Raw genomic sequence first — 19,545 nt, 5'->3', positions numbered from 1 at the left:
AAGTCCATTTTTCTCTGTACATTTACTTCCAGTTTCAACTAGCTGCAGGATTTTTCTTGTCTGCTTGCCTAAATTGGTTTGCAGGGCTGGTGTGCTCTTCTACCCCACAGCTGTTTCTCTTCAGGCTGGACACGGCTGCATTTCAGTAGAAAGCAGCGCGATTCCCATTGGTCCCGCATGTAGCGTGCTGAGCACTGCGGGATGGGCAGAGGAAGGCAGCGCTACAAACGTCAGCTCTTTACTTCTGCCAGTGGATGCAGCCCTTGATTTCCCAGGGACACATGGGGTCTCCTGGGAGGCCAGGCGCAGCATCCGGTTACCGATTGCACAGTGCGTGAAATTCCTTGTGCTCAGGAGTGAGAACGAGGTTCTGGAGGGTGGCGAGCTCCTCCTGCTCTCCTCTGAGCCAGGGTGTGCAGCTAGCACATCCCAGCTAGCATGCAGGGCTGGCTAGCAGAGCCAGGGCAGGCAAGGCAGATGCAATCCAGAAGTTCATTACATATGACCGATGATCTCAGGGTTTTTTTTCCCTACTTTACCACTGGATAACACTGTGGACGAGGGCAAAAGCACCTCCCCAGGCAGCCAGGAGGAAATCTGGCAGAGGGAGGGTGCAGCCGAGGGGTTTCACCCTGCCCTAAGTGCCCCAGCAGCCCGCCGCCACAGGCAGCTGAGAACAGCCTCTCTCCTCTTGCAACCGCCAGCTCGCAGCTCTCGCTTGGGATGGTGATGACAGGGCTCGTGTAACGGAGCAGCTGAAGGACTTGTCTAAGTGGCCTGGCCGCTTGAGCACTTACCCTGGGGTGACAGGGGTAAGCACTTGCATTTCACTCATTCCCCCAGCCCTGCTGGGAAGGACCCCGTCCCTCGGGCTGCGGGCTGGCACCCAGCCACCACCTCGTGATGAAGGGCTACCGTGCCGTCAGTCGAAATGCAGATCCCCTATCACTGGAGAGCGAGAACCAGCAGGCTTGTGCCAAGTGCTGTGGGTGCTGGCTGGGCAGGCTCAGGTGCACCCCAGGTGCCGGGCTTTTCACGTGTGTTCCCAGGGGGCTGGGGCTGCTGGCTATCGAGCTGCTTAGCCTTGGCATGGCGGTGGCAGCCCCCAGGAGGCATGGGGATGCAGCCTGGGATGGCACAGGGCTCTTCTGCTGATGGCACAGGCCTGTGCTTCCCATGAGGGAGGCTTTCAGGGCTGGGGCCTTAGTGAATCACCCTAGCGCCTGTCTCCAGCTCTGGGTTGTGTTATAGCTTGTTTAGGCTTGGCTTTGGCCTCCCACCCCTCTGGGCAGCTCTGTTCTGCAGGGGCCTCCCCATGCCAGCACTGCAGCACCAAGGGCCATCAGTTCACAGCCGAAGAGTGGGCATGGGGCAGCAGCCCAGGAGACCAATGGTGAAGCAAATGCCTACTGCAAGGACCAAAGGCCCAACCAGGGCCAAGGCAGAGGGCAGAAATCACAGATAAGCCACAAGCCCCTTACTTCTTTCCTCCTGCAAGCCAAATAGCTGCTGTGTACTCAGCTGCCCTCTGCCATGCTGGCAGGGGCTCTGGCTGCTGTGGGGTGTCTGGGCACACACCTACTGCAGCCCCATGGGCTTTGAGGGGAGCTCAACAGTCCCTCTCCTAAGGAAGGTACGGTCCTCTAAGGGATGGAGAGTGTCCTGGGATAATTTCATGGAGGCCAGCTTCAGCTGCTTGCAAGGCTGAACTAAGCAAAGCAGAGTGGCAAGAAGGCAAGGTGCCCAGCAGGTTTGAGGTGTGATGCTCCCTCCCACAGCTGAGCCAGCTTTTGGCTGGAGGTTGTCCCCTCTGGCCAGGCTTGGCTCCCTGGAGAGCGCAACCAGCCACTGCGCTGCAGGCAGGAGCAGATGCAGAGCCCAAACAGGCAAGTGGCAGCTCTGGTTTTTTCCATCCCTTTCTCAACTTCACGTTCATTAGTGAAATCTCGGTGCCTGGAGAAGAGCTCATGCCAGCAGCAGGCATGGGGCAGGCTGTACTATCTGCGGAGCGGTGGCATCCCTCAGCCTGGCCCCTCTCCTGCTCCTTTTCTCTGCCTGCCTTGGTTTCCAGCTGTCAGTGCTGGTGTCCGACAATGTCAAAGCTAATTCCCCCTGCGATGCAATGCAATGTTTTCCCTGCCTGCCCCCCATGACCTGGCCCCTTGTTGCCAAGTACTATTAAGCTACTGCACGTCCCTGTTTTCCAAAGTGGGAGCTGTGCATAAGACCTGCACAGAGGCAGAGCCACCCAGCCAGGAAGAGGCTGCTGGGGCTCAGAAACAAACCTGCAAGGGTGTGCAGCGGGTGCTGTTTTCATGTAGGTCCTACACAGCATGCATATCCCATTCCTTTCTCCTCCTCTTCAGTGTCTGGGGCTGCAGAGCCCCAGAAAGAGCTCCTGCTCGGTACCAGCAACTGCCTGAGCTTCTTCCAGCCCATCCAGGGCTGCAGCAGATGTCTGAGGCGGTGACACTAGAGAAACATGGTAGACACACACGTGCATTCACACATGGCTCCTTCCCCTTGCATGCAGACACATCCCCAAGCCCACGTCAGCCTGGGCCTGGCTGCTCATCTCTCTTGGGCTGTGAGTATCTCTGCCTCCTGGCCTGCCCTGTGGCAGAGGAGAGAGATGGGGCTGGAAGGAGGCTTCGTGGCCAGGGAATATAACCCCTCAGCCAGCCCCCCTCAGAGCCAGCCTTATGATTGCTGGGACCGTTAATGAAATGTTTTCGGCGGTGACCCTGTGATGCGGCGGGGGCATGAAAGTGAGAGGGAAATGTCAAACTCCGCTGTAGCAAAATCACCGCCTTGGAAAAAAAAGAAAAGAAAAAAAGCAAAGCAAAGCAAGAAGTAATATATCTTGATCCCTTTTCCCCCATAAAACCCTGGGAGGCTGGTGGAAGGAGCGGAAAGACTGAGCTAAGCCTGCAGGAAATTAAACATGAAATGAAAACAAGCTCAAGTTATTCAATTCTCTCATCCCAGGCTCCAATTTCCCATTCCAGGCCACTGATAAAATGGTGTCCAGTTTCAGCGCTCAAGGATGAATTCTGGCTCTGTTCTTGCAGACTGGAAAGCAAAGGGCTGGTGGCCATCTCCAGGAAGAGGGGAGATGGCCTGGCCTGTAGCAGAGGGATGGGGTCCTGGAGACAGACAGACAGACACACAGATGGAGGCTGAGCAGAGGGAGGAGGGCAGCAGGGCTCGGGGGGGACAGGGATGGGTAGAACGGATGCTGCGAGGCTGCCAGGGGAGAGTGGGAGCACGTGAGGCTTGAATGTGGCAGGCAGCTCTCGCCTGCTGCCGGGCAGTGATGCAGCGAGGGGGGCTTGAACACAGGGCATGGGGCGCCGGGCTGGATCTAGCCCTGTGACTGCCACCAGCCCACCACCACACGTGCAGAGGCCAGCCTCACCCTCCATCGCTGTGCTGGGGGGTGTAGGAGAGAGGGGAAACCACGTTTTTCTTTAACCTGGAGGAAGGACGAACGCAGCGATGCAGTCCCCAAGCATCCAGCTATGGCCAGAGGGGCCTGGGTGAGATCCCAGCTCAGCCTGTCCACCCGTGCCCTGTGCGGGGCATGTGGGGCTTGGTGGCAGGGACAGACCGGCAGCGCCGGCTGGGCGCCAGAGTAGCAGCAGCGAGACAGCAAGCAGGAGCCTCCTTCTTTCTTTGTCTCAGGCCGTTCCCAGCCTCTCCACCCCGCGCAGCATGTCAGCTGTGTATGCATATGGATTTAGGTACCAGCATATGGCTGAATGTTTATGGAGACATGAAACATTTTCTGTTCTGTAGATTTTTATAGGGCTGATTTGGTACATCAGGGCTTATCAAAGCATTGTCTGCAGGAGTTGGATACATGACATTACCCTACACTCCCACTCTAATTGTTAACACTGAGATATAGCCCACAACGACTGTTTATCCCTGCATGAAGGACCCCATCCTGACCCAGAGGACACGCTGCACCAACTGCTGCAACCTCCACTGTCACATCCCCGTCCCATAGCAGCCTCTCTTGACTAAAGGTGACAGGCAATGAAAGGAAAATGGACTTTTGTTGGTTTTCAGATTTTCTGTTTAAAAGCAGGTATCTTCTAAGATTGAGGAAGCCAGCAAATACTTAGGATTAGTTGTTTTTTTGCTGACATCTTCGCATTATACATTGCCTTGCCTGCGCTGTTTTCCCTGGAGCACTGTGGAGGTCTGGAGAAATCTGACTGCAAGATACCAAGCAGCCTAAAAGGACTTGGACAAGAGGAGAAAGGAGAACTTTAAAAAGTGGTCCAAACCTTGTTGCAAGCATTTTGGAGCAGTGGCTCACTGCCAGCCCTTGGAACATCTCCAGTACTCCCGGCACCAGCACTTGAACTGAAGACACTTTTCCTTTCAGCCTAACGCGATGGTTTGCCACAGCTTCCCAGCCCACCAGATGCATGGGGATTGCAATTTGGAACTGCCAGTTTAAACCATTTTGCTCTGCCAGCGTTCAATTCCATGTGTAAATGAGGAGCAGCAGAGGAAAAGCGTGTGCCGGAGACCCTGCTCCGCCTTGGCTGGCCCCAGGAAACCTCCCCGCAGCTCCAGCAGGCCCAGGGAAGCCAAGTGCACAAACCCCACGCTGAAAGCTTCGGAGGTCGCACTGCAGAGCCGGACACTGCTGTGGGAGCCTGCACTCAGCTGCCTCGCTCCCAGGCAGGCGCCCTGGGCGGGATGCTCAGGCAGGCTCCCCTGCATGGCAGTGCAGGTGTGCGGCCAGGGCTGGGCAGGCAGGCCAGCCGGTGCCTTTGCCAGGCGGGGGAATGACCGCATATGCCTGGCATATGTTCGCCCCAGCCTCGCACACAGCCAGTGCTCTGCTCCCTACCTGCTCTCCACCCCTCTGTGCACAGCAGGGCCTCCTCCGCCCGAGGAGGAACCGGGTCACCACCGCTAACTTTGAATCTGCAGATCAAAGCAGTATGATCTGGGCCAGCCCTGGGACTGGCCTGCAGCTGGGCTGGAGCGGCTGTGCCAAGAAGAGGTAGAAGAAAAGCAGACTGCCTCGGGCATCAAACCTGCTCCAGTAGGAGGCTCTTCATGTGCAGCATGTGCTCAACTGGGATAATGTTAGGACCTTTCTGCTGGTGCTTTTTGCACCCGTTGAAAATCCTCATAGGGTTTTCGATTCAGAGGCGGGGGGGTTAATATCAGGTTGCTGCTTTGAGTATGGTTAGTCTGGCTGGCTTGTGGATGGCCCACGCCAGTGGCACTGCCGTGACAGCAGTGCAGGGTACTATATCCTACACCATCCGCAGCCCACATGGGGAGGAAATGCCCTGGCGCTGCACCATCCGCTCCCTGCACCAAGCAGACCAGACCCTCAGCTGCCCACTCGTACCATGGGGCTGGCCACGGTGGGGAGCTGCGAGAGACCAGCATGAGGCTGCCTACGTGGTAGGGAGGGGGAAACTGAAGCAGGAGAGCCTAAAATGACTCTTCCAGCACAAGTAAGGTCAGCTCAGATGAAAAAGTACAGATCCTTGGGCCTGTCTCTCCCTGTAGCAGCTTCTAGCTGCACTGATGCAGGCTGCAAATGCCACCACTCTCCTGCCCCCCAAAAAGCCAGCCTGCCACCCTCCCCTGTGCCGAGTGCCCAGCTTGCCCCGCAATCCTCCAAAGACGTGAGCTGGCGAAACTAAAACTGGCATCTGGTTTCTCCAGCTGCCTGTGAAGCAGCGGAGCTGCCCCACAGCCGGGTGCAGGCAGGGCCAAGGTGTTCATTAGCGGTGCCCCCCCGCTCTGTGAGTCACCGTGTAAAACTCGAAGCAGAACCTAGCGGCTCTTGGACTGCTCCTTTCATGCACTGGCGTGACCTGCACAGCCCAGCCCCTGGTGATCGCCTGCATCTCTCAGTGCCTTCAAAGCGGCTCTTGATTGATGTGTTTCCCTGACTCACAAGCTTCAAGAGGCTTTGAAGACACTAGGCCAGGCTCTGATCTCTCTTATGCTGATGCAAATCAGGAGCAATGGTGCTGACAACAGTGCAATAATCCACACTGATGTCAAGCCAGTAAAAATAAGAGCAGAAAACAGTGTTTTGGTCTTTCCTCTGCCTTGAAGGGATCTGAGCAGCACTGTGAAGCAGAGCGCTGCAAACCCTGCAAAGAAAACTCCGTGCAAAGCAAAGGACACGTAACTCTATAGAGGGCACTTGTCCTTTCCTGAGGCTAAGAAGGGAACGAGTGTTACGCATTTTTTTTTTTTTTAACAGTTAAGAAAAATAAGACTGAGAGTTCAGTGAGAAATGCAAGCTCTCAGCCAATGGCACCATCATAGCCAGGATGAGGCCTGGGGGAAGCCCCAGCGCTGCTGGTTTCAGCCTGGTAGCAGCACACTCGGATGTATTCGCACTTCTCATCTGACACTGGCTGACAGCACGAGAGCTACGGGCAGCGCCTGGGTAACGCTGATTTAGAGGCGCGAGGAAGATGGGTTATCCCAGGGCAAACCGGGCCGCGGGAGGCAAAAGCTGTGAACATCCCCAGACAGGCGGGTCACCAAAAGCTGGCCATCGCCTTTTGCCCGGGGTGCTCCCAGTCTGGGAGAGCAGGCTGGCCCCAGCTCTGCTGGGGATGCAGGGCAGGACTGCCGCTCCCACAGGGGCTTGTGCACAGAGCAGTGCCCTGTCCTCATGCCACGCAAAACCACCCGCCCAGCAAAGCCCTGCGTGCCAGTGGGCTCTCTGGGGCTGCTGGGCTCCCAGCCACCACCGGCCCCCCTGTTCACAGTCCCCTGTTACCCTCTCCCCCAGGTGTGGTTCCAGAACCGGCGAGCGAAATGGCGCAAGCGGGAGCGGTTCGGCCAGATGCAGCAGGTCCGGACCCACTTCTCCACTGCCTACGAGCTGCCCCTGCTCACCCGTGCTGAGAACTATGCTCAGGTGAGCACATCCCCCCACCCTGGTCCGTCTGTCCCAATGCCTGCTGGACACACCGCCTTCTGCTCCCAGTCCCCCCTAAGTGATACTTCGCTTCTCGGGTTCATCCACCTGCCCTCAGGCAAGGCTGCAAGAATGCCGGGGTTGGGGTTATATTACCAAACACTGAAGGGCCCGGAATTATTTAGCTGGGTGTCCTGCCCAGCTCCCTCATGCCCTGGCCCAGTGCAGCCATCTCTAAAGCAAGCACCAAGCCCAGCCCTGTGTGATGTAATGCAGCCACCCTTTGGGCACAGCACATCCTATTACACTGTCCTTCTCCCATCACGTGTGCTGCTGCCCACTAACTTCCCACTGATTTGGAAAAGGTCCTGAAGGCTATTTAAGGCCTTAAAACCAGCAGTTCCCAGGAAGGCTTCCTGTTGCCATGCCTAGGTTTCCTTGCCCCTTCTTTAGGATGTTGGACAAAGCATTTTTCCCCTGGCAAATTCCCACAGCTGTCTCCCAGCGATGGGATGTGGTAGCCACAGCGCACTCGGTGACGTCTGGGGATGCTTCCCAAGGGTCTCGTGGGTTTGTGCTCCAAAGGAAGGGTGGGACCAGCCTTGTTGGGGTATCTGGGGCTGCTCCCAGGGACTGTCAAGACCGTTCCTGCCCTGGCCCAAGAGGCAGGTGACACAGCTCCCTCCCTCCTTAACCTCCCACCCTGGGAAACCTGTCACCACAGTAGCCTCCTAAGCAGTGGGCCAGCCCCCGTTTCACAACACTGCCTTCAGATGCTGCCAGGGTGGACGGGCATTCATTAGCTCGAGGGCTAGGCTGTGCCCCCACAAAGCACTCCCTCCATCCTACCGACTCCTCTTCCCGCCACCCAGAATTTGCTTGAGGGCGCAGTTTTGCAGGCATGATGCTCTGAACCCGACTTGTCCTCACAGATCTGCTGGGAGTCCTCCCCCCTTGACACCTCGGCTGTCAGCTACTTCCCCAGCCAGCGCCGCACCAAAGCTCCCCCACAGCCAAGCCAAGAGCGTTTGACCTCTCTTCTGCTTGGCGTCTCCCCCGAACTGAACAAGAAGCCCTTATGAAACAGCTGAGAGATGCCAAAGCAGCTTTTCAAGCAGAGGACACTCTCAGCAGCCTTTTCAGCACTCCCTTCTCTTGCCTTTGTAACTTACACTGCTCCCTCCCTCCATACTGCCCTCCTCTCCCAGCCCTAGAGATCAAAAAAATGAAAAGCAATTTGCAGGAGGTAAGAGATCAGAGAGGGCCCAAGGGCGAGTGGTGCAGCAGGGTGGTGGGATCAAGGGCCCTTTGCTCTCTTGCTCCAGCCAGCTGCTCACCTCCTCCCTGCTTTCATCCGGCACGCCTGTCCCTCCCGCCGTAGCACACCTACTCCCGCTGGCAAATACTGAGCCCCCCTCTCTTCTTCTGCAATATCATTTAATGAGTGATGCTGCAGGATCCCAGATGGCCGCACGAGGCGGCCCCACAGGGCTCTGCTCTGCAGCAGGGTGGGCGATGCTCCCTTGACGCGCAACGAGCACCACTGGGGAGAGCGGCAGGGAAACTGCCTCTGCTTGTGCTGGGGGCTGCGGGCAGCTCAGCTCTGACAGGCACATCTGTCTGGTGCAAAAAAGCTCTTGTCTAGGCAAAGCCGCCCTCAGCTGGGGCAGGAGGATGGATTGGTGGTCTCGCAGCATCCCTTTTTGCCTGTTCCCTTTATAGCAGGTAGGCCCACAGAAACACTGTGGTTGACACTAGGTTTCCTGTGCTGAGAGCTCCAGAAAGTGCTCATGGTGCAAAAAAAAAAGAGAAATAGCTGTGAGGGGGCAACAGACAGACAGAGAGACAGCACAGCAGAGCAGGGGCACAGTCCTGCTCCCCTGTGAGTTAGTCTCCAGCACTCCCTGCCCCTGCCAGGGCTGGCATACGGAGTTTGGAGGGGACCCGCTGGCTCTGGAGGGGGTGCTGATGCCGCTGCTGTCAGGGGCCAGCGTACCGCATCCTGCTGCCCCGGCTGCCCCTTGCGCGCAGGGCTGCCCTGCGGGGCGGCCGGGCGGTCTGGAGCCGGACGCGCTCTCTCTCCTCAGGCCCGCCACTGGCTGCGTCCCACACGGGGCAGCCCTGATGCTTCTTTTCCCACCCCCAGATCCAGAACCCTTCCTGGATCGGCAACAATGGCGCCGCCTCCCCCGTGCCTGCCTGCGTCGTCCCCTGCGAGACAGTGCCCTCCTGCATGTCCCCCCATGCTCACCCCCACGCGGCCAGCGGCGTCTCCGAGTTCCTCGGCGTCTCCGGCCCCGGCAGCCACGTGGGACAGACTCACATGGGTGGCCTCTTTGGCACGGCCGGGATGAGCCCCGGCCTCAACGGCTACGAGCTAAACAGCGAGCCGGACCGCAAGACCTCCAGCATCGCTGCCCTGAGGATGAAAGCGAAGGAGCACAGCGCCGCTATCTCCTGGGCAACATGACAGGGCTGCAGCCCAGCGCCCGCGAGACATGGAGAGAGCACACGGGGACAGCCGAATAAATCCATCCGCTTGGACTCCAGACAGCAGTTGCCTCCTCGGGGATCTGAATGCAGCACTTTTAGCTACCCTAGGTATATAACGTACATATGTTAACGTAAGTGGAGTGTTTCCAGCATGGACGCGGCAGCTCTTGGCTTCCTGGGATCAGGCGGGGAGAGGGAGGCTGTGGAGCAGCACCTCTTCCAGTGAGATCTGGTTTGGGATGCGTCCACTCTCACTGCCACCTCCCCAATAACCTGGGCATTTTTTCTCCCTGCTCCTTTTTCTGACACCAGATCTGCCTTTCCAAAGAGCAAGAGCCTGCTGGCATTTCAGCAGGCAGCTTCCCCCCATCCCGTCACCCCCCATACACACACACATACACCTTCCCCTCCTAATTTGTCGACAGTGTTGCTCAGATCTGTTCTGCCCTGGGCAGGGGACTGGATGGGGACACTGGCACCAGCAAAGAGACACCTCTCAGGCTGCTCCTATCCTCTTAGCAGGAGCCACGACTTCCCACAGCTGAACGGGGAACAGGGCTGGGAAGATACCTGAGGATAGAAAGAAGGCAACATTATCCTGTCTCCTTCTACCCTGCTTCCTCTCCATCTTGCAGTCTGAGGTGAAGCACAGAGCTGTAGAGGCCTGTGAAGGGGATGCCTCTCTTCCCAACACGGTACAGTGCCACCATGCTGGGAGTCTTAGCTAGCTCTCTGGTCACCTGGCTGGAGGTGCACCCCGGCAGACAATAGCTTCCCAGCATCCCCCCACCTGGGGTCATGGTCAATGTTGAGGCTCATGTGCATGGTGGGGCAGCAAAATGTTTCCTCTGGCTTTCACTGGGTCAGGAATTACTATCCTCAATTTAGAGACAGCAGCTATGGGAGGGGAGTACAGTTGATGTGTAAATCTACAGGTCCCCAAAGAGACTGCTCTGAGAAACAGCTCAAGTGCTAGCACACAGCCATGGTTGCGTGAGGCGATCGAATTCCTCATACACCTTGCCCTGGGGTCAGATAGGTGCAATGACAGCCCCTCCCTGCAGCCCTTGACCAGGGCCCCGCTGTGCACAGCTGCTGCGGGCATCTCCGTGGGGGAGATGGTGCAGGGAGCAGGCTGGGAAGGGTCCCAAGGCTGGATGAGGTGATGCTGCCTCATCTCCAGCCACCTCAGATCCTCTTCACCTTGCAGAGGAAGCAGGAGACACCAGAACTTGCCTGGTTTGTCTGAACCAATATGAGTCCTTTGGTTTTCCCTCCCAGTGCTCTTACCTGCACAGCGCTGTTAAGTAAGATCTCCTTCACAAGGCTAAATGTTTCCCAAGCTTTTCAATGACCTCGTAGTGCTAGGAATAATTTTGGAACATCCTTTTACCCCACTTATCACCAAGGAGAAGCTGAAGGTCAGCTGAGCACTATCACCCACACAGCGTGGCCACGCAGGCTCAGCTTGAGCTGGGGAAGCTGTCTCCGAGATTCGCAAGGGAACTACCAGATTTTCCTCCCATAAAAAATTGTGTGTCACCCTGCCCTCCCTCCTCATGCTCAGTGTTAGCGGATCTTGTAGTTCAAGGTCCAGGAATACTTAGTGGTCTTGGAAAAGGCTCCAAATAAGCTACAACCAAATGTCAGGTTTCAGGTTAACAAGGCATACAAGTATTTCTATAGTGCCTAGACTGCCATACACTACATAAATGATACACCATTGCTAGATCAAATGTAATATATATTTATTGGAATAAGAAAAGACAAGTAGTACTGTCTCTTTTCTCTCCTCAGAAATGCTAAGAGATGCTTTCCTTGGTACTCACAGGGAACCAGCACGCATTTAACAACACCATGTGTACGACCAGGGCCTCTCCCATCACAAGCAGCCAGGATTTACGTCCCAGCCTAAACATTCAGCTGAGCCATTGGGCATGATGGCTTAGGTGCTAACAGTGATGCTGATCACTGAACCAGACAGGATCACGCTGACCGGTCGGAGGTGAACATCACCCCCACTGGGCGCCCCAGAAGCCACTGAGAGTCCCGGGCCCCCCCAGGGACCGGTGGCAGGAGGCGGTTTCTCCAGCAGATTTTGTGCAAGCAGCTGAGCGTGGTGCTGAGAGCATTTTCCCAGGTACACCGGGGAGCGTGATGCTTCCCGCGGTCAGCAGGCAATCCTGTGAAGGGCCGCTGCCCGAACAGCCCAGTAACGTTACTGACATGGCAAATTAGTACCAGGCAGAGCTGAGGAGTGGGCGGTGGGGCAGGCGGGCACATGGGGATGGGTCCCGCGTGGCCTGCAGGTGCCAAAGGCAGGAGGGCCATAGCCGTTCAAGAGCTTAGCTGCATTCCCTACTGAAGTTAAAGGGTAGCTTTTCCTCATGGACTTCCACAGGGCCAGGATTTCACCCGAGCTGTTTAACAGCCCAGAGGATTAAGTCCTATATCCCTTGTCTTGTTAGAGAGAGAGGAGAGTCTCCTGGCAGCAGACTTGGCATTTACAGAGGCTTGGCCTTCGCTTTCTCTCACCTTAAAATCAATGTGCAAAGCACATGTTGGACTCACTCAGTCTATTTGAAACGCCACCGCGCATGCCCGGCCCTCAGCCTGCCTGAAAGCATCACAAGGCGAGGAGGGGTTTTGTTCCCCGGAGTCCCCTGCTGCAGGGCTTCCTTCCCGCTGCCTGCCGCAGGCAGCCCTGCTGCTCGGCGGGCTCTGTCTCGCTTCTCCGGGTGCTGCTGCCATACCAGTATGGCCCCTCGCGCCCACGCCTGTGGGTCACGCTGGAAGGCGCTCTCCTCAAAAGCCTCCGAATGCAGCTATTCAGGCCGTTTTTAAGTTACGTGCATCTGTATTGACACACATTTTTTAATTAATTTAAAAGTTTTTTTAAACTAGCTGTTAAATTAACAAGAAAAACTGTATAAATATATATATATGCTTTTTTATATATATATATATGTATCTTAATCTAGCCAACCCGCAGCTGCTGCGTTTCTTAAGGGTCACAGGGTCAGTGCTGTTCTTGCAATCTCAAGTTACCACAATGATGCCTTTCTTAATTATTATTATTATTATTATTATTATTTTAATACCTTTCAACTCTATTTATGGCTTTCTTCTCTATTTATTTCTTATTTAGTATTTTACTCCTGTCCATACATTGAGTTGCGATTCCCTGGCTTGGACTTGCCTTCGAAGCTGCACGCTTCATCCCCAGCCACCGTCAAAATGTCTTACAAGCCCTGGCTCCTCCGACACCCGCCATGTTAGTGCCCATGGTGGCATCCTCTGTGGGTGCAGCACCCGCAGCACCCGGCTAGCTGGGCTCTCTCAGCTGCCCTCTCCGGCCTCACAGAGGTAGCAAAACGTTCCTCCCGAACAGTCCTGGCCCTGGCCATGCAGCAGGTACCCTACAAGGGGGCTGCCTTACGTTGCCCATGGTTAGAAACACCAGAGAGATGTCCCAGAGCTTTGAGACTAAGAGGAGGCAAATGGTGAGAGCAGCACGGGTTCCCGGCACTGGCTTACGGGCGGTGGGGTGCCACTCGCTGCTGAGTACTCGGAAGCACTTCTTGCCTATGAGAAGTAGTTAGTGCTTCGGTAGCAACTGCAAACTAGTGGTGAACCAGGCTTGGGGTTTGCTGGGCCCTGCAGTGTCCAAGCTCTAAGGGCTGTTGTACCTGAACAAGCTCACAAGGAGAGGAGCGAGACAGGGGCCAGGTCAGCCCCCAGGCGCATCGCCCACCACCAGCACTGCTGCCCACCCGTGCTCCTAGCAGGTTTTCCAGCCAACGGCCGGGCTCTGGCTGCCTCCTCTTGAACATGCTACTCAGTTCAGGTCTCACTGCCCTAGCACCTACCTGGGTAGAGCCCACGGGAAAGAGGACCAAGACAGCAAGGTGAAGGAGAACCAGCTTCCCTCTCATCTAGAGACCACGGCAGCATGTGAGTGAGCGCGCATCCCCGCAGGAGCATGCCTGGCCTGAGCCGTGAGCACGGGGAGGGTGTTAGGGGAAGGCCACACGCAGGGACAGCGCATCACACGTGAGGTTGCAGAGCTGCAGCACATGTGGCTTTACCTGCCCCACTAGCCGTGGGGACGCAGCGCCAACCCGGGCCGGGTGTGCCGCCCGAATAGGGCTGCTGGCTGGGTTTCTGTGGCAGTGGAGGTGTTTTGGGGCACAGAGGCGTGTTTCCCTGTTTCCCAGAGTACACCCAGACCAGGCAGCATGTTGTAAAACACTCTCTAAACAAAGGCAAAAAGGTAGTTTCCTGGCAAAGGTTTGAAAAATAATCAAGCAGAGGCAGAGCCCCGTGTTTATTTTGCTGCTCTGACTGACACAGCAAAAAGCAAACAGACCAAAGGAGAAATTAAACCCAAATGGGAAGGGGGGGCGGAATCAAATGGAAAGTCATTCAGCCCTTTGCAGCTTCCCGAAGGGAGCTGGGAGGAGGCTACGGAGCGGCCTTGCACCCCCTTAACTCTTTGCTGGTAACATGGTTCCCCACTCCCCCCACATAGCTAGGTAGGTAGGTAGAGCTAGGACTTTTATACTACTGATTTTGAAGGACAGTTTTCAATGTATAATAATATATCGGTTTAGGTGTGCAGTGTTCGAAAGAGAGACTGGGAGAAAGAAAGAAAACAAACCTCAATCAATATTATTGTTTTTTTGTTGTAAAATATTGTAACCTTGTATAAACACAAACTTTTTTTTTTTCCTTTAGCTTAACGGCCTGGGGTAGAACATATTAAAAAAAAAAAAAAAGTTTTAAAAAAGTTCAGGAAAAAAAAGAATAAAAAAAAATATTAAAAATGTTGCCATGTGAGGTTTGTGCCATGCAATGTTATTGCCTATGCAGCCATGTATTACCAGTTCATTACAGTGGAATATTAAAAAGGAACAAACAGTCTTGCAGCTTGGTTCTTTTTACCCCTTTTTTTTTTTTTTTGAAGTAAGTTATTGCACTTGCAGCTTTTTTGTTTTCTTTTTTTTTTTTTTGGGAGGTGGTAGGGACTGGCATTTCTGGGCTCCAGTTTTTATTTTTCCAGTTTTTGAAAGGAGTGGCATCGCTGGGAAGTACCCCGCTTCCCAGCCACCCCGGCTGAGGAGGCACAAACACTGTTGTTGTTGTTTTGGTTTGCAATAAACTCCTTCTCTTCTCTCCTCTCAACTGCAATCTGGCTGGTTTGTTCCTGACTCATGACAGATGAAATGTGATCAGAGGGGCCTCCAAAATCTCACGTTAATTGAAGTTGGCAAAAAATACTAACAGTGCCCTTTTGAACTGCTGACACAGTGCAGAATGGATTAGCCGGGGGTAGATTAACAACAGGTGGCAGCTCATGGGCCCACTGCCTCTCCCCGTACAAAGAGATGGTTAACAGCCAGCAGCCAGGCGCGGGAACATCCTGCCAGCCAGCTCCTGGCTAACGAGGGCCTCTCCGCCTCTGAGAGCATCACCGCTAGCCAGGCCAGAGGGCACCGTGGCCACAGGGAAGAGAGGAGGATGGTCTCCCTTGCTTACTGCTCAGGAGCTGCTGGTTCTGGCAGAGCTTAAGCCTCGCAGGGCTCCTGGGGGTCTCCCAGTCCTACCCAAGCAGTCCCTAACAAGGCAGCAGGTAATCCATCACAGCTGACACAGGGAGAAGTGACTTGGCAACAAGATGCCGAGCAGCTGAGGAGCCTCAGCCACCCAGCTCCCCGTGCCATGGCACCACCGCTTCTACACAGCACAGCCACACTCGAGGCATCGCAGCAGGTCTCCTGAACTCCAAAGAGAAGACACCCGGGGCTGGCAGTGGGGGGACCTTCCCCCCTGAAAATGCTCCTTTATCCCATGTTCCTCCTGGGCCAGTCACACCCCCTCCCCTCCCAGCTCCGCTTTGGCAAAGGCCTCCAAGCCTCACCCACCCTCTCCTCCACTGCGGCTCTGCCGGATTCCCCAGAGGCGCCTACCAGCAGCCAGATGCTGCTTACTGGGTTGCAGGAAGATTGAGCCCTCTGGGCTTCGCTTCCCCCCGCACCAACGGGAGGGCTTGGCTTGGCCCCACGCATTCCCGGGGCACGCCTCTTGCCCCATCCAACATGGGGAAAACTGGGTTCTGGGAGGGCCCTTTCTCCTGCTTTCACTCCATGAATAAACTCAGCTGAGAATGCCTTTCCCTCAGACTCCACAGAACCACTGGCACCGGTAAAAGCCCAAGCCCCTGCACCCAGACGCTGGGTGAACCAGAAAGTGCCCTCTGTGTTCAAGCAGAGCTGAGAAGGTGCCCAGCAGCTGTCAACAACCCACCGAGACCCACAGAGCCCCTCTGGCCTTTCCGTTAAGTTCGCTGGGAACATCAGCTTGGTTCAGATGGAGCATGGCTGTTTTCCATCTCGCAAAGAAACGGATAATGCAGGTGCTGTTGCAAGCTTATCCATTCCTCTCACTTGTAGGAGAAAAATTCCTTCCCTCCCCAAGCACTCAAAGCCAGATTCTCCAGATGCTGGCAAAGCTCAGGCTGCCGAGAGGCTAAAGCCAGTTTCAGTAACATCCTAGTTGTATGGGTTTACATCAGAAATTGCTCCTGGCCTGAACATTGCTAAAGAGCTAAAAAGTCTCTCTATAAACTCGATAGTGGCAGGACCCAGATTAGAAATGCACATTCTTTTCTTGAAGCTGCACTTTCCTACTGGTATTACATGAGTTGTTTAAAACACATGAAAAAATTTCTCTCTAGATGTGGCTACAGCACCTAGGTTGACGTGTTCCTTCTCCACCGGAGAATATAACTTTGAGGCAGGGCAAAGTTCGGGCAGTTTTAATGAAAAACAATTTTTTATTCCTGTAAAATAAACAGATTTGCCTTTTTTCTTCCTTTCTTTAAAAGCAGGTTATTAACCTTTAAGCAGATGGATGTACAATAATCTTCTCATTGGCAAGGAAGGTAACAGCCATGCAAGGTGCGTCTACTTATGGCCAGCTGGAGCCCACATGTAAAGGTGTTGCATTTAATCTGAGACAAACAAGTGTTTATTATTTGTGAAAGGATCTTCCACTTTCTCTTGCTTTTCAGTTCGTAACTTACTCACAGGGCAAAGACAGATGCTGTGAGTTAGCAATCTGCTCCTCCACTGCAGCCTTGCTGGATTCCTGGATCTCATTTTACGGTCCTTTCTGTTTCGAACCTTTTCCCCTGCCTGTTTGTATGAAGTGTGGCAAAGGGGCTATTGTTCCCATCAGTCTTCGGCTGAAGGCACCCAGCACTAACTGCGCCTAGCACACAGCTGAAACCTGGCCCTCCCTTTGAAAGAAAGGTTTCACAAAAGAAGGACCTGTAAGTTTTCAAATGGCCAGACCAGCAGGTGAGAAACAGTGTTTTTCTTGAGCGTATGGCTATACGGACATGCAGAAGGGAACAATAGAGCCTTTGGCCTGAAAACCTCAGGTATCTTTCCAAGGGACTATGGGCTTATCTACTGGATGAGCATGAGATGTTCACACTGGGCAGGTGGATATCCGTAAGTGGCGCTTTTCAGTCAGGGCCAAGCTTTGGCTTTTAGTTTTACAAGTTCCCATTGCTGCACAGAATGGGGGTGGGGAGCAGAAGAGCTAAGCTTCATCCTTGAAAGCACAGGGTGCAACACCAACTACATCTCATAATCACACATGGAAAACCTCATGTGGGTCTATACATCCCAAGTTCTTCACACCTTTGTTGGTCAAATGGTCCAGCTGTCACCTTTTTCCAGTCCCCCGCCAACTAAAATGTAGGTTAAAAATCCAATAGATGTGACTTAGTAATTAAACTGGTATTTTCTTTTTCTTATGACTCTGTAGAAATAGTCACAACATGGATTATTTCTCTTTATAGACACCTGGTTCTCCCCTTGCCCATCTTATCTGTTGTCTTCCCCCCTGCATACAGTCTGGTACTGAGCACTGATTCAAGTTCATAGACCTAATGAACCCATGACCAAGTTGCATTGATCTCAGCCCACAGTTACTGCAGAGTTGTCATGCTTGTCTGGAGCGGGAGCACTTCCTATTTATGCAAGTAAACAGACATTTAGAATGAATAAAGGAAATTTGAAGAAGAATTACTGGATTCTTTTCCAGACAAATGAAGATAGCAAACAGGCAACCTTGCAGGGAAAACCTCTGAGCTGCGCTGTTTTCAGTCAGAAAACTCCCTGCGTGCTGCTAGCTCCATGCCACTCCACTTAATTGCCTCAATTGTTGCTGTTATCCTTTAATGGGAAACATAACTCACTTTCAAAGCAACCACAAGAAGCTGCAAACACGGGAATCCTGAAGATCAGCAGAGGTGGGACTGTCTTACAGCCATTTCCATCAGGCTGAAATTATACAGAGTGCACCAGGAATGTCTCTAAATAGCTCCAAGCCAGGGCAGGCTGAAGCATGCCAATACTGCAAGTCAAGGCTAACGGTCCTCTACCTTGGTATTGAGCTACCCAAAACTCCAAACAAACAGACAAAGCGTGGCCGTTCTGCTAAAACACAGGCTGGGGATGCTGGTGTTCAATCCTGGTTTTACCCACACAACTCCTAAGGCCTTGGGTATATCACAGCTTCTCTCCATTTGTTTATCTGCAGTAACGGGTAAGAGGCTGATCTTACTCAAGCAGGAGGACTGTGAAGCTCTATTTATTGCGCTCAGATACAGCAGTGGCAAACATCATAGAAAGAACTTAAGAGTCCCACATGCACTCCCAAGAGCATGAGATACAACTGAGGGATCCACGACTCAACAGTAAAGCGAAAGTGTTCTAGCAAATGCCATCTCTCTCTACATATCAATGTTAGCAAGAGCTCTGAAGTGACTACCTGCTTATGGGATAACTCTCAGATCCTACAGAAAGATGCAAAGAATACTGTGTTCAGAGTTTTCTGGCAATTTTTGACAGAAATGATTTCTTTCAGCCTAAAAATTAAAAAGAAAAGACAATACAGGTGGAACATTTGCCTAGTACTTGCTCTGCTCTTCCCAACTCTTCAGGACCAGACTGAAGTTAGCAATTGAATCAGCTCACCTTCTAGCATACACTTCATCTAACACAACTTTGCAGAATGTTTTTTTCTTGCTTTAAGTACATGGAGGAGACTACCCATGATTGCAAGAACTACATGTAGTTTACAAGAGAACATGCTTTGCAGCAGTCCTAGTAAAATTTAAAGATGCAAGTCTTTAAGAAGAATGATGAAAAAATTCATACTCAGTGTGATCTCTGGCTAGGGCATTTAAAATCCGTTTTCTCATCAGCACCGTCAATTTTAGTTTTTCTTTCCTGTCTTGTGCTGCAGTCCTGTTATGACAGCAGCTTCCATGTGAAAGGGCTGGACAGAAGATTTATGCAGTACTAATTAAGCATTTTGAGATCTTTCCTGATCAAAAGGTGCTCTACCTGTGAGAAGTACCCAGGATACCAGACACCGATTATGGAGGGCATTCATGCCAAATCTTGAAGGTATTTTTAACATTAAAATTGCCCATCTAAATCCATTTTCATGTCTCTCAGTATAGCATTTTTCCAGAGTGCTCAACACTCACCAATACAACCTAAAAGCAAAACAAGTCAGAAGTGCTGAACATCTCTTAAATACCACCTTGCAATTATTTTGATATCTGTATCTCCAAGGCCTTTGAGTTTAAAAGGCCTGTGAATTGATAATTGACAGGGATAAACTAGTTGCTGCAGTAAAGCATATCTGAACCACACCAGCGGAAGAACAGTGGGTGGCAGGAGGTTAAAAAGCAGGAGCTGGAGATGGCCGGAGAGAGTAATTCAGCACATTAGGGCTTGAATTAGCATGTCCTGTAATGAGATAGTGGAACTGTGAGGAAGGAAAGAGTCAACACATTGTAGGGAGAGTTGGTGATGCTAAAAATGTATCCTTAAGACTCACCATGACTGGCAGGGCAAGCACTGCGGCACATCACACCCCTTGCTACGCACAAGCAGCTAGGTGCGCCATGAACACATGTTGCCCTTTTGCAGCACGCTCCGCAGGGACCGTGCCGCAGGTTCTGGAATCAAAGAGCTGCCACCACACTGAATTCCACCATCTCAATGACTCAGCCAAAGCTCTTCTCTCAAAAGCACAGTTCT

General features: G+C 53.2%; 1 protein-coding gene across 2 annotated transcripts in view; it reads left to right on the top strand.

The window, feature by feature from the left end:
• The window catches only part of ALX4 (ALX homeobox 4), a 40,729-nt gene extending 30,179 nt beyond the window's left edge, over positions 1–10,550 (top strand). For both annotated transcript variants that reach the window (XM_076343402.1, XM_076343403.1), the window contains exons 3-4: positions 6,797–6,925; positions 9,072–10,550. In XM_076343402.1, the coding sequence (XP_076199517.1) occupies positions 6,797–6,925; positions 9,072–9,395 (453 nt within the window). In that variant the 3' untranslated portion in view covers positions 9,396–10,550. The remainder of the gene's footprint in view (positions 1–6,796; positions 6,926–9,071) is intronic.
• Positions 10,551–19,545: the final 8,995 nt, after the last annotated feature.

The sequence above is a fragment of the Aptenodytes patagonicus genome, chromosome 7 (genome assembly GCF_965638725.1).
Source record: "Aptenodytes patagonicus chromosome 7, bAptPat1.pri.cur, whole genome shotgun sequence".
In the NCBI taxonomy this organism is placed as follows: domain Eukaryota; kingdom Metazoa; phylum Chordata; class Aves; order Sphenisciformes; family Spheniscidae; genus Aptenodytes; species Aptenodytes patagonicus.
Note: the sequence above shows the minus strand (reverse complement) of the source record. Positions and strands in the feature narration are given on the sequence as shown.